The sequence below is a fragment of the Alligator sinensis genome, unplaced genomic scaffold (genome assembly GCF_000455745.1).
Source record: "Alligator sinensis unplaced genomic scaffold, ASM45574v1 scaffold1029_1, whole genome shotgun sequence".
In the NCBI taxonomy this organism is placed as follows: domain Eukaryota; kingdom Metazoa; phylum Chordata; order Crocodylia; family Alligatoridae; genus Alligator; species Alligator sinensis.
Genome location: NW_005842425.1, coordinates 890,771 through 904,813, shown reverse-complemented (window position 1 = coordinate 904,813; position 14,043 = coordinate 890,771). Strand labels below are relative to the sequence as shown.

The following is a 14,043-nucleotide window of genomic DNA, read 5'->3' as shown; positions in this document are numbered from 1 at the left end:
GGGAAAGCTGCCACTGCTGCACGTCTAGCCGCATGCAACCACCTCCCCACCAGGCTCCCCTCTGTTCCTCCCAGCTGTTTTCAGGGCCCAGCAGTGGCACACTGCCACTGTGCCCCATCCTTCCTGCTTCCCTCTCCACCTCCTCCCCGCCACCTCCCCTTCTGTGCTGACTTTTGTCAGGGCCCAGTGGTGAGGCTGGAGCCTTGGGGGAGGAGGCCAGGCCAGTGCTGCACTGTCAGCACCCTGCACCACTGCTGACTCCAGGGAGCAGAGGCTTAGGTAGCACTGCTAGCTTCACCCCCCACTCTGTCTGCTTCATTGTCACTGTCATGGCGGAGCATTGCTGCCACCACCTCCTGTCTGGAATGCTCTTGGAGCACTCTGATTAGTTGTTTCAGACAACTGATCAGTGTGTGAATAAAGCATTATGGACAGACAGACAGACAGACAAAGGCATTATACACACACACACACACACACACACACACACACACACACACTACAGATAGTTTTCCTTTCTACCATTTCTACTAAATCCATAGACACAAAAGTTTCATACTTGTAAAAGACACGTTAACAGAAAGAGAACACAATAAATATGAAAAAGGGAAAAAGAAAGGGGACTCATGCACATTTTTACCAATATGGGATGTATTCCATTAGCAAATTTGACTATAGAAAAGTTTGATGAATTACTATAAAAATGGGCAGATGTCATTAAGCAGGAAAAGGGTTAATCAATATATTTATTTTAATATGTAGTTTTTATCATTAATTTGACATTATAGTTTAGTATTAATATATGTGTAGTACATTCCTACTATCATTGTACCCTTTCCCATAGTCAACAGAAAGTCAAGCAAAGTGAACAAAACCCTGTGATTATTATTTTATAGGCTGATTTTCTAAGGAAAATGAATACATCAATTAACTCACTCATGAGTGGTAAGGTTGGAGTGATTCTGTAGCCAAGCTTGTCCAGGAGTTATGTGAGAAGCAAGAATTTTTGTAGGTGATATCTTTTATTGGACCAGCTGCATGGTTGGGAGGTAAAACAAGCTTTCAAATCACCCACAATAATCCTTGCTTCTCATGTACAAACACATATATCTCATACTTACAACCAACCTTTAATCTCCTTACTAGGTCACACATAGCCAACTGCTTACTATCAATTCCTTGGAATACTTTAATTAAATTCTTAATGAATACTGAGGTGTAATGTGTTGATAGCATTTTGTAGGTGATAAGGCATTCAAAAAGCCTGAGCCTAAATTGATTCAATCTTTGCAGGTTAGTCTAACCCAGGTTAGTCTAACCTGGCTACGCTAAATCACTTCGTAATTGTACAGATATCCCAGAAATGCAGGCACATGCCTGCAGTGGCTCGGACTAAAAGCCAGGGGGCACTAGAGCAGCTCTCACTTCCCTTCCACAGTGCTGAGCTGAGGGGGCATAGCCAGGCCCTGGCATGATGGTCTGATTAGGGAGGGGTTGCCCCAACTTCTGACCAGCCCAGCAGGGAATTGATAACACAGTGCTTATCACCCCATTAAGAAAATAACAAAGGGACATTACCAGCTACCTGTTGATTCTGTCTTTATCTCATCTGGCACAGCATGTAGCCATCATGTGATCTGCTACCTAATGCTGAGAGGTGTCTGTGTCAGACAAAGGGATTGGGGGAACCCCTGCTTAGCTGGGAGTGGGGAGCGGAGGAGGGGGGAGCAGGGGGAAACCAGTCAGGCACCTTCAGTCCTTGCCAGAGCTTCAGCCAGGGAGCAGAGGGGAGGGGCCAGCTCTGCTGTGGAGCAGAGTGCCCCGCCTAGCCCAAAGAGCATGCTGGGGGAGTCTGATTTAATTTAAACCAGCAAGAGGTCTGGGACAGACATTGCATAAACTGGTTTGTGCCAAATCAGTTGAGTCTGATACTACATTCAACCAGGTTTATCTCAAACCGGTTTCAGCTATTTTGAAACTGGTTTATGCGCACTGAACATCTGTTCTCTTACAGGTTTAAACCAGTTTCTGATCACTTAAACTGGTTTATGTGTAATGTCTGTTCCTAGCCCAAAGGCCTACAGATGGCAAAAAGATAGAAGTATCTAGATGAGGTCTGTGTTTTGTTTTGGTATTTTAATATGCTTTCTTTCCTTTTCTTTTTTGTTAAAGTAAAGTCCATAATGAAGAATATCCCTAATAGCATTATGAATTCATAGTGAAAGGACTGGGTTAAAGCTTCTTTAGTTCTCTAAATACATGCTGTGTTATTTCTCACATGGGTTATATTGTACATTTTTGGATTAGGCTTTAGACTTTGGACAACCCATTGTTCACAGTTGTCTGGATCATAAATTACAGTTTGAAGCACTTCCCAATCAATAAGTTATGACCTTAAACAGGAGTGAGCATGTCTAGGACTGACGTTATAGTTCAACTTGTGTGTCAGTTCCTCTCTGCAGACTTAAAAGATGCTAATTAATGCTGAAACAGAATGGAATTGTCTATGACCTCTACAACCACCAATTAAAAGTTGATGTGGGAACATCAACTCATTTCACACAAGCCAGTGAGCAGCCTTCAGATGATATTCACTTTGGCTCTCTATCATTTTTGTGTTTCTGACATATCAGTTACATGATTAAAACAGTTTTAGGTGATAATTATAGTAGAAATAATCTACTTCCTTCTTTGGGTAAAGTTCTTATTAAAAGAGTACAGAATCTGGTTTAAAAATGTGTTATCAAAATGTTTTGTTTTTTCTTTGCAGGGGTTTGGGTTGTAGCTGTGTTGGTCTAAGAACATAGGCAGGCTAGGAACCTTGTTTTTTCTTTTACCTTTCTCAACTGGTAAAAAATGTATTCTTCAATAAGAATCATTCTCTTACCTCATCAGCATCCATGGCTGTTAGTTGCATTATTTTAGATCCATCTCCTATATTTTCTTCTACAGTTAGATCAAGCATATCTGTTGGGAATACTGGTGGGTTGTCATTAATATCTTGAAGTGTTATTTCCACCTACAGGCAAGGAGAAAAAAGAAAACCCATAGGTACTGTATTTGTCAGACACTGATTACACATTAGTACTGCAAATCGCCTAACCTTGAAAGAAATTGGATAAACTATGCTTAATGTAATGAATAAGTACATTCCCAAATAACAACAGCAACAAAAGAAAAGCCCCTAAGGACATTAAAATTCCATATTGTTATGAAACCCTCATAGAAAAACCTCTAACATAAATAAAGTTAATTTGACTTGTTGATAGCAACTGATTTAAAACGGTCTTAGTCTAGTTTATATTGGACAAGGTCCACTGATTGATTGTCATTGTAATCCCCAACATTGGCCCCAGGAGGACAGCTGCCAAGACCTGGGGCAGAAGATCATTCAAGCATTAAATGCTGCCTGACAAAGATGAGGTGGTGTAAAATTCTCTCTGAAATGTTTACTTATTGGCAACTCTCAGTTCAGTAAAGCAGGGGAGGTGGGGAAACCCTTCCATTTTATAGTAAAGAACATTCTGTTTTCCCCTCTTTTTAAATTATTTTATAACTGGAAATGCAAATGTTCCTCGAGGAGCCCATTTTAACATCTAGTTGCCCTGCCTCTTCACATCTAAACAAATATTCTTTTCATATGTTCTGTTTATATACTTTACAAATATTAATGGTGGTGTCTGAGAGACCAGCCAGAGTTATTTATTCGTTGTTCTACATAAGCAAGATTGTTTAGTTCTCACAGGCTTGCTGTTGCCAATTTGAAAGGCTTTCGGGCTGATTTTCACTGTTTGCTGGGTACTACATTCAATGTTCCGATGAAGAGGGAAAGAGAGGACACAGCTGTTTTAAATCCCCGCTAAAAGTAAAGGCTTCCCATAGGGCTCAAAAGATTAAGTGGTCACCAAAATCTGAAGACCACCATGAAACTACCAAGAAGACTGAGCAGTTGGAATAGTTTCATTTTTATTGTCCTTTAACAAACAGAGGAAAGTAGGCTGGTTAGCTAGGCAAAAAGAAGACCAAAGAGATGGATGACTTTTAAAAAGCAGATATTTAGATTGGCAGATAGAATAATAATTGTACTTCAATTCCTCCCTTCCAATTGTCCACAAGGGATTTCCCCACACTTGATTGAAAACATATGGCTTAGTTTGGACTGGGTATAATCAATGCAGACGTCTCTGGTGATTGGAGATTTACCGTCTGTGGTTTATTCTAACTAATTCTAGTCACTTATGACATTTTCCTTTTAGATTCTGGTATCACTTCACACAAAGGCACACACTGACAAAAAATCAGTTTTATTTGAACATGAGAACAAGCACCTTAGTGACAGGGGTTTGGATCTGTTTATTTTTCAGGAAACACCTGTGCCACTTCACTGTGTGCTTTATCTCTACCTAACTGAAGTCTGAATGTCACCTAATTTTAACAAGGCTTTCCTAACTCTGTTCATTTATACTTATTCAATCTACTCATCTTTTTTGCTGTTCTGCACCTCCTCCTTTGTGCCAATTCCAGCTCCCTACTTGTCTATTCTTTCCAAAATTGCATCAAGTTTTCTCACATGTCATTGTTTGTGTCTGGTATGTTCTCCTTTAATTTTTAGTCCTACCTAATCTTCTTCAAATCTGTCACTAAGCTTCTTTCTGACATGGTACATATAAGAAAACAGACATTTAAAAACCCGATGGATACTTGGGCAAGATCATACCTGTCAATAAATAACATGTGCATGCACATAAAAAAGCACATCTTTGAATTTAAATATTTTATATTCTAACTGGAGAATTTATATATTTTCTAATCTTCCTTCCTAACATCTCAATGTTTCTATTTTTTGAGCTTAAGCACCAGTAAAGTGTAAACTTTAAAGACTGATTATGTTAAGCTCAACTATATGAAAGACAGATGGTAGGATGGTAGCATTTTTGGGGATAATTGGGTGGCCTTGAAAATATAAACTGCTATAAATCAGGAAATACTATGACAGTAAGCAGCGGTATTATTTATTAAAACAATTGCCGCCACTAATTCCATATCTTCTATTTGTAAAAATGGACCAAATTCTTGGAAAGAGGACTCAGCATTTCTGGACTAGATTCTCAGCTTCCTGGTCTTCAGATCTAAAAGGACTATTAGTGACTGGAGTGATCTTTTCTCTGAAACAGGATAAATTCTTAGTGAAATAAGTGTTGTGCACTTGGTGGAGTGGAGACAGCATGGGTTTAGGAAGTGGTTTATAGTCTAGAAGCTGCTGCCCGCACAGTTCTACATGATGCTGTCGGCATAAGGGGGCAAAGGCAGAGCTATGCAGAGATTAGTTCTCCTCTGAGATGTGTGGGAACAAAACTCCTTGCAGAATCCAAGGCTGTGTAATTTTTAAAGGCCACTCTCCTGGTTCCTTCTGTGTTGCTCCAATTGAAGGAAGAATCTCTTCCAGTTTGTTTGAAAGTCATGGAAGAAAGTTTTCTTCTCACCAAGAGAAGGAGCCTGATGTTGTTGTGGAGCCTATATGATTAAAGATGGCACAGACTAAAAGTGCAGATTGGAAGTAGGTGGGGCCAGAGGAAAAATGAAAACTAAGTTCTGTAAGACGTTGTGTGCAGTGACTTCCATTTATGTCCATTATGAGGACACTGAACACCAAGTTTCCATAAGGAATCACAACTTTCAGCATTTGCCTGGCTTCTAGATACCAGATCCAAAAGCAGAAAGCACAGCCTTGCATTAGACAGGTAGGCTTCCAAAAAAAAAAAAAAAATGCAAGGGAAAGTTAGGCTATCTACAACGTGGCAGCATCATGCCCCAGCTGGGATTGCCCCAAGCATACCCCACCCAGTTCACCAGCTCTCCTTGGAGCACCTCAAACTTCTTTAAAAAGTCGTTTTCTTTACCAACATCTGTTTGCTGTCAGAATTTATGTGCAGAGAAGTTTGTTAATGTACATTTGTTTATTAGCACTGGTCTACTGATACTCTTTTATTCCATTAAGGAGATAACTGAATCATTCTGAATTCTAAATGTTGCATGAGATTTACTTGTTGGGAGTGTAGATCAGTGGTTCTCAGCCACTTGCCAGAGTGCAAGATCCTTTGAAGGATGCCTCAGGAGGTGTGAAGAGATAAGCAGAAAAGGGCAGGCTAAGGTTTTCCCTGCCTGGCTGCTCCTCTGTTGCACCCTGGCTCCTCTGCAAGGAGATAAGCAGTGTAATAAATATATTTGCTTTTAAAATGGGGTGCTACTCAATTCACAAGTTATGGAGGTTGCCTTGAGTCTAATGAGAGATGCCTCCAGTCTATAAAGGTCAAAAACCACTTGTGTAGCTCAGTTGCTAAAGCTGCCAGTGCTAAGTCTCTTTTTATAGAAGATGAGCATTGATTTATTTAGGCCATATTTAATTTTTTGTATTTTACCAATGGTAGATAAATGTATCGCAGGTTCACATAACTCAGCCTGGCTATATCCATGGCCAAATTAAAATCAGTGATCATAGTAGTTTGGATAGAGAAGGCTGACATTAACTATAATACAGTGCATCTACAATGTAATAAACAATTACCATAATTAAACAGCCAAGGGGATACATTTTCCAAGAATGAAACAGTCCAAGAGGTTCATTTCAAGAAGACTGATGCACTACTGGGATAGTTAATTGCAAAATGGGAAAAAGACACAGGAGAAATGAAAGATAAAGGATTGTATATTTTTACCTGCCAATCAAGTCTTGGCCCTTGAACTGGTAAAGCTAAAGCTTGCTGTTGTTCTAGTAAAACTATTAGATTTCAGCAGCTAGAGTTTCAAGGTACAGCAGCTGTGCAGCTCTGAAATTTATTTATTAATACTATGTGTTTCATGCACAGCTAATGTTTCAGCTACAGGTGACATATCCAGAAACCAGCTTCACAATGAGCAATTGTTCTTTGTAAAAATTATACAGAAATATCTTGTCAACTTTGGGTTCTTTCTGAGTAACAACTTGGTACTGCTGAAAGTAATTTCTAATCTCAGTATTGCTATAACTTACCCAAAGTAGAGCAGCCAGTATGTGGAAACAAAAATGGCTATGATTATGGTGTACCAAGTCAGTTGTAAAAATAAATCAGATCACTGGCATTCAGGATGATTAAAGAAGAGTAACATTAATAGGTGACTGTATCTTATCATCACTATTCAGTACAAATAAACAAAGCATCCATTTACATACTGAAGCTCCACTTAAAATATGGGAACAGAACAACTCCACAAGGAAAAATAAGAGAGAGAACAATAAAAACAGATTGAGACTACAAAAATGTTAGGAATATTTATAACAGCTTTTATTTTTCATTTGCATTTTACCTGAGCTGAATTAGTCTCACCATTTTTTACAGTCACAGTTTGAACCAGAAGATAGTTTAATAAAAATGCCAAAGCCTTGCATTAAAGTATTCACTAGGCAACAGGTGGGAAATAAAAAAAAAAAAAAAATGCCTAGACCAGCATATATGTCTACCCTACTAACCACCTTTCCTTTTCTTACCTGCTCCCCACTTCTAACTTGGGGAAAATGATCCCCCATGTGTCTTAATTGACCTTTCAGGTTCCTCCTTTTTTTAAAAAAATGACCACTTATTATTAACTAAATAAAATTCAGGAATCCTCAAGTGAAAAATCTTGAAGTCCACGTATTCCATAGGCTTGAATGGGAGCCTCAAGCCCTGTACACCTCAGCTTTTCATTTATATAAACATTTGAGAATAGTGTACAAGAAATACAAGACAGAACTATGACACTGGAACCAAAATGTACTGCCACCCTTGACAGTACTCTGAACAAGTGTATTGTAGATAAAAATTAACAAATCAGACAGATTACTGTGTCTTTCTAAACAGTGCAGTGCAGAAATGCAAAGATGTCCTTCTCAAATTGCTGCTAATTCAAGTATCTTCACAGTTTATGAAAACAATAAATAAGGCCTGCTTCTTTATTATGCCATATTTCTGCCCCCTAAAGCAATGCCATATATTCAGATTCTACAAGCTGTCACGTAAATGTCTTTTTTTTTGTCCTATTTCACTCCCACTGAACTCATATAAATAGAGGCTGAAGAATTAAGAAACATTTACTTTAGAGAAGAACACTCAAAAGCCCATTAACAAAATTACTTAATTAAAAGCCACCACAAGGTATTTCCTATATACTTCCAGTGCATAAATTTCTCACTGCCAAGGGTTGGTAACATTCTAACACTAATAAAACAACCCTGTCCCTACAGCAGAAGGTTCATCCATCTTCAGCAATCTCTTTGTCCCTCTGACTGCTGTGACAGTCTACGGTCTTGAAAGTATGAGGATTATTTACTACCCAAATTAATCTCCTGATTTTTTTTCCCTTTAAACAAATTTACAGCATATTATACCTTGGGGGAAATAGGTAGGCAAAATACAAATATATGAGGTCTTTTCTCCATTCTAACAAATTTTAGTGAAAATGTCAACTCTAATGGTTAAAAATAAAGATCACAGATGATATTAACCTGACAAAAAGAAAATGTATCCAATTTATATACATAATCTACACGCAATTAACCTATTCATACACTCACTTAAAATAAAATAATCCTCTGAAAAAAGGAACAGCAAATGTATAGAACTACTCTGCACTCAGTTAACCCATAACTACACCAATTTACAATAATTAACTGACTGATTAATCAGTTCCTGATTGCATTGATTGGTTATTTTGCTCTAAAACTAATGCTTTTGCTGCATTACATACCCAGCATAAAATGGGTTAATGTTAGGGGTGCGCTGATAATGATTTTCTTGGCCAATACCGATAGCTGATGATTAACCAACCATATCAGCCAATGCTGATCCAATAACCAATATTTAATAATACTGCAAGGCATTTTAAACTACTGACCCAAATAAACCTCTTGTTTTTGTTTGTTTTGCATTTATAACACATACGCACCTGCCGGCTCTGGCCTTCAATGAAAACTTGGAAACTAAATTGTCACAAAAATGTTGAGTTAGCTCAAGTGGTAATAGCTGGAGTACAACACAGAAACATGAAAAAATGTCCATCCATCATGTACATGCATGTGTTCAATTGGAGTCCTATGGATAGAAAGTGGCATAAGAAGAAGAAAGGAACTCTCAGATGTTGTATATGTCTGATATTTCTTCCAACACTACAGTTACTTTATTAAAAATCGAAGTAAAGAGTCACCTGTGGAAAGGCAACTGATTTTCTTTATTTATATATTGTTGCATCTTGCTGTATTTTTTACATTTGCTGTGATATTCTATGAAAGTGTCTAGAGATACCATCTAATCCAAAATCAGTATATTGTGTACTGCTGAAAATTAATACCAGAGCACTCATTTGGCAAATTTCAGAATGGAGGAGGGTCAAAAGTGGGGTCCTCCAGGGATCTGTGCAATCCCAATTGTGGCCCCAATTTTGTTCAATATTTTCCATCAATGATCTGGAAATGGGAGTGCAAAGTGAAGTCATCAAGTTTGCAGATGATGACAAGTGATTTTGGGTAACCAAAATAGCTAGCTGACAGAGAAGAGCTGCAGGAAGATCTCAGTAAGCTGAGTAGGCAAAAATGGCAGATGAACATAAGTGTTGACAAATGCAAGATAATTCACATGGGCTAACATAACCTCACCTACATGTACACAATGCTGGGTTCTGAACTAGCTGTTATGGTTAAGAAAAGATATCTTAAGAGTTACTGTAGACAGTTATCTAAAATGTTCAGAGCAATAAGCTCAATGAAGAATGCCAACATAATTTGGGCATCATTAAGAAAGGAACTAAAAACAAAATGGAGAACATCATCATGCCATTATATAAATCCACGGTGTGCCCAAATCTTGACTAGGGCATGCAGCTCTGGTTTCCACAGCTGCAAAAGGATGTAGTAGAGTTGGAAAAGGTACAGAGAGGGACAACCAAAATGACAGGGGTATGGAGCAGTTCCCATACAAGGAGAGACTAGAAAGGCTAGGATCCTCAGTTTTGAAAGGAAGAGTCTGAGGAGGGATATGATACAGGTCTGTGAAATCATCATGGGTGTGGTCAAAGTGAACAGGGAACTGTTGTTTACCAAGTCCCAAACAACTAGAACTAGGGGGCACCCACTGAAACTGGTAGGAGACAGATTTAAAACTAACAAGAGAAATGTTATTTAGGCAATGTGTAGTTAATTTGTGGAATTCATTGCCATGGGAAGTGGTGGAGGTAGACAGCCAGGTCCAAAAAAGGGACTAGACCAGGAGCGAGCAAATATGACCCACAGGCCATCTGGCCCCAACAAGTGATTTTGTCCAGGCCATGGATGTCCTTCAACCCTGCCCAGCACAGGTGCAGGGGAGAAGCTTGGGCCATGGCACGTGCAGCCGGTCCCACCACCTCCGGGTGCACAGCAGGGCTGGGGTAGTGCAGCAGCTGAACTCACTTCCCAGCAGCCCCCATAGTGGCAGCTCCTTCCAACTGCCACTGTCAGTCTCCACTGCCACTGCTGGACCTGGCCCCACTGTCCAGGTACCCTGGCCAGTTCATCCCATCATCAGAGGTGCTGGCAGGCAGGGTGTTCATGGAGACCAGCCCAGGACCCATGCAGACAGGGTGTGGCCAGCAGGGTGGATGGGGATGGGGCCGTGGGCCAGTGGGGAGTAGCATCCGGAAGCAGCCACTCCCCAACCCCCCCTGTCCCATCCCATCTGTCTAGCTATGCACTTGCCCACATGGGGGTAATAAATATAGGTAGATAATTCTAAATATATTTGGTTCAGTGCTTTCCTTCTAAAGCGCTCCTGCTAGTTTCAATGGCAGGAAACTGGACTGACCACTAGTCTGACCTAGTATGGCACTTTTTATGTTTATCCTGAGATCTTATTTTCATTCTGCATTGTGGAAAATTCAAGGAGCTCCTCAACAGGAGATAGTTTTGGCTTGTAGCCTGAACGTTTTTTCATGAGAAAGACAAATGGTTATATTAATTCCTTATCTTTGTATAACACCTAAATAAGAAAATAATAAAAAAGGTAATTTCAGCCCCAGTACATTGATGCATCCTACAACAGAATTAGCCAGGACTATTTATTCCTCTTTATACTTGTAGAAAACTTTACTGGTATGCTTCACTCACTGAATATTCACATGAGTGAAGTTATGCACGTTACATGTTTGCAGGATCAGTGCTTTACTTCCACTGTGAAGTCACAAAAGCAACAATGACATGTGGAAAAAACTGCACTTTTCCACAGCAAATGGAAACCTGGATCCCTAGTAAACACACATGCCATTAGGGCAAACTGGGAAATGCAGTTCTATAAACAAAATCCCAGACATTTGTTCATATTTTAAAAAAACGCCGAGATGGAGATCGGAGAACCCAAAAAGAGAACATCTTTGGGAAAACCCAGATGTACGGTAACCCCACCTTTAGATATGCCTAACTCTCTCCTTTGACTGCACAGGAAACACAGGAACCTATACCTATTATGAGTCAGCGTTTTGGGATAAATTGTTAAACTACACTTCCTGTTGCCAAGAGAATGAAAGGTAATTTCTGGGCATTTTGCTTTTACAAAATTGCATTCCCAACCTATGATCATTACTCCTTAAAGTTTTAACGATATAATTCAACTCGTTTTGTCAACATAATGCATCTCTCCCATGAAATAAAGTGGAAGAATATTATATCTCATATGACTCAACACATTTTTAATACACTCTTGTGCAGATTTTACTCTTAACTGTAGTATTTTGGATTTTAGATAGGTCTTTCTTTAATTTTCTTTTTTTTTTTTTTGAGATTTTGAAATAAAAAACAATATTTTAAGGCATTTATTGACATTCTAAATGTTACCTCATTTGTAAAAAGTAACATTAAAAAAAACACACCCAAAGAACACACTGATTTTGCAAACCCAAATATTTTACTGACATTCAATCATAACAATTAGATTTAGGTTTGCTTTCATTGTTATGTAACAGTTAAAAAGAAAACTAGGCACTTTTTGTGCTTTTAAATCATCTCTATTCTAACCAATAATAATGTTAATGTTGCAAAAAGGAGGTGCCATAATTTGTTTCTTTTCTTTTCTTTCTTTAGGTGACCTCTGGGAATTACTCTGCCTGAAGTCTGGATTAAATGTTTCACTGTATCCACAACACTTCATCATGTTGCATAGCCAGAATCTATTATGGTCTGCAAGTGACTCATACTTTAGCTATGAGAAGGCCATAATACAGAACATTTTACATAAAAATGCCAAAAAGGTTGGTAATTTAATCTTGATTCCAAGTAGGTATGCAAGGTCTTTGACTTCAGCATATGTTCACTTATGCAGACAATAAGGCGTTGTCTGGAAATGTGTTACCTACTGTGGTTACATTCAACTTTTTGAGAAATGAAGAAATTGTCCAGATGATACCAACACATAAAAGAATAGGTATATTGTTATGAGAGATCAGCAAGTGCTATTTTTAATGCAGACTTATAATACAATTTAGTTGTTTATGCTCTGAATACATCAGTTCTTAGATAAAGTGCCCATTAAAATCAATGGCATGTGAATATAAATTTTTAGACAGTAAATAAATGCGTCTAATAAACATCTCTAAGATCGTGAAAACAAATGCATAAACGTTGCAGTATATACAGATATTATTTGTACCACATAATCCTAGCATGCAACCATAAATAATGTTAGAAGACAACAAAAATCTATTCTGGTATGTTGGTGAATTAAATAAACACTTGATACTTCCTAGTCTGAAATCCCAAAGATTCACAAACTGCTTCCCAAATTTACTTGCCTGATTTAAACCAACTCCTTTACATGTTGGATACTCTGTCAAATCAATTCATGCAAAGATTTATTGCGATGTTGTGTTACATACCCTAGGGCATAGAGGAGGGAAGGGTCAAATACTCAGATTGAGGCACCATTTCAGCTTCGTTATGGAAAGGGCAAGTAAAAGCAAGCTATTATGGCTCTGTTTCAATTACTAATTATCTATTACTCATGCATGTAACATGTATGCAGCCATGGCTGACTATTTCTCAAACAAAGGAGATTACTTCTATTAATCTTAAACCACAAAATGTCTCCTAGCAGTCAACAGCATGTGTTCCTGGGACTAAAATGTGTTCCTTACCAGCAAAGAAATATGTATGCACAACAAGCAAGCCTAGGGACTTGCCAGGCTTGCAAGAACAGCTAATAGTGAAGACAAGATGCAGTTAGCTGAATTCTTGATACTGAAATGATTTTGAAAGCTCCCTGAGCATGCAGTGATATAAGAAAGAGTTGGGCTTTGTGAGCTTACTCTGCTGTTTGAAAACTTAGAACTAAAGAGGCAAAGCAAGTCATGTTGCCATTTCAGCTTTTCCTGAAATCAATAATGTTTAAAATAATTGTTTAAGTGCCATAAAATGTATTGCTTTTCTTTCTTTCTTTTTTTCTTTTGAAAGCCTAGGCTCAGATATAACTGAAGAATTAGGACTGAGTTCAAGAATGTAATAGTTAAACCTTGAGAAATTTAAATTCGGATGCTGCAGCTTTCTTAAAAATATAAAGCAACACAAGTACAACAGTATAGATCAGAGCACAACACATGAAGCCATTTTGCTTGGCGTGCCATAACTGGCCCCAGCTAAGAGTAGGCCCCTGCCACCAGGCACCAAGCCCGCCAGGGATGCTTGCAGTAGGTGACGGGGGAGGCTGCAAGCCCTGCTGAGGGTAGCCTAGGTTCCATGGCCAGGGACTGGGCCAAAGCCCGGGCTGCTTGCAGCAGTCAGCTACAAGGCTGCAAGTGGCTGCAACAGGGTCCAGAGTCCTGGCCTGGCTTGCTGCCAGCAGTGGCTGCACATGTACCTTGGGGAACAAGGCAGGGAAGAGGTCAGGGCTGTACTGCTACAACAAGGATCAGGTCGCTCAAGGCTCCCCTGACATTTGCCTCTGGCATGCCAATATCTTTCATATCAAGGTTGCAGGATTTTTTGGTATTCTGCCCACAAACACTGCTGAA

General features: G+C 39.0%; 1 protein-coding gene across 1 annotated transcript in view; it reads right to left on the bottom strand.

The window, feature by feature from the left end:
- The window catches only part of FAT4 (FAT atypical cadherin 4), a 252,930-nt gene that overhangs the window by 113,949 nt on the left and 124,938 nt on the right, over positions 1–14,043 (bottom strand). Inside the window, exon 3 of the mRNA XM_014522959.2 lies at positions 2,888–3,019. Coding sequence (XP_014378445.1) covers positions 2,888–3,019 — 132 coding nt within the window. The remainder of the gene's footprint in view (positions 1–2,887; positions 3,020–14,043) is intronic.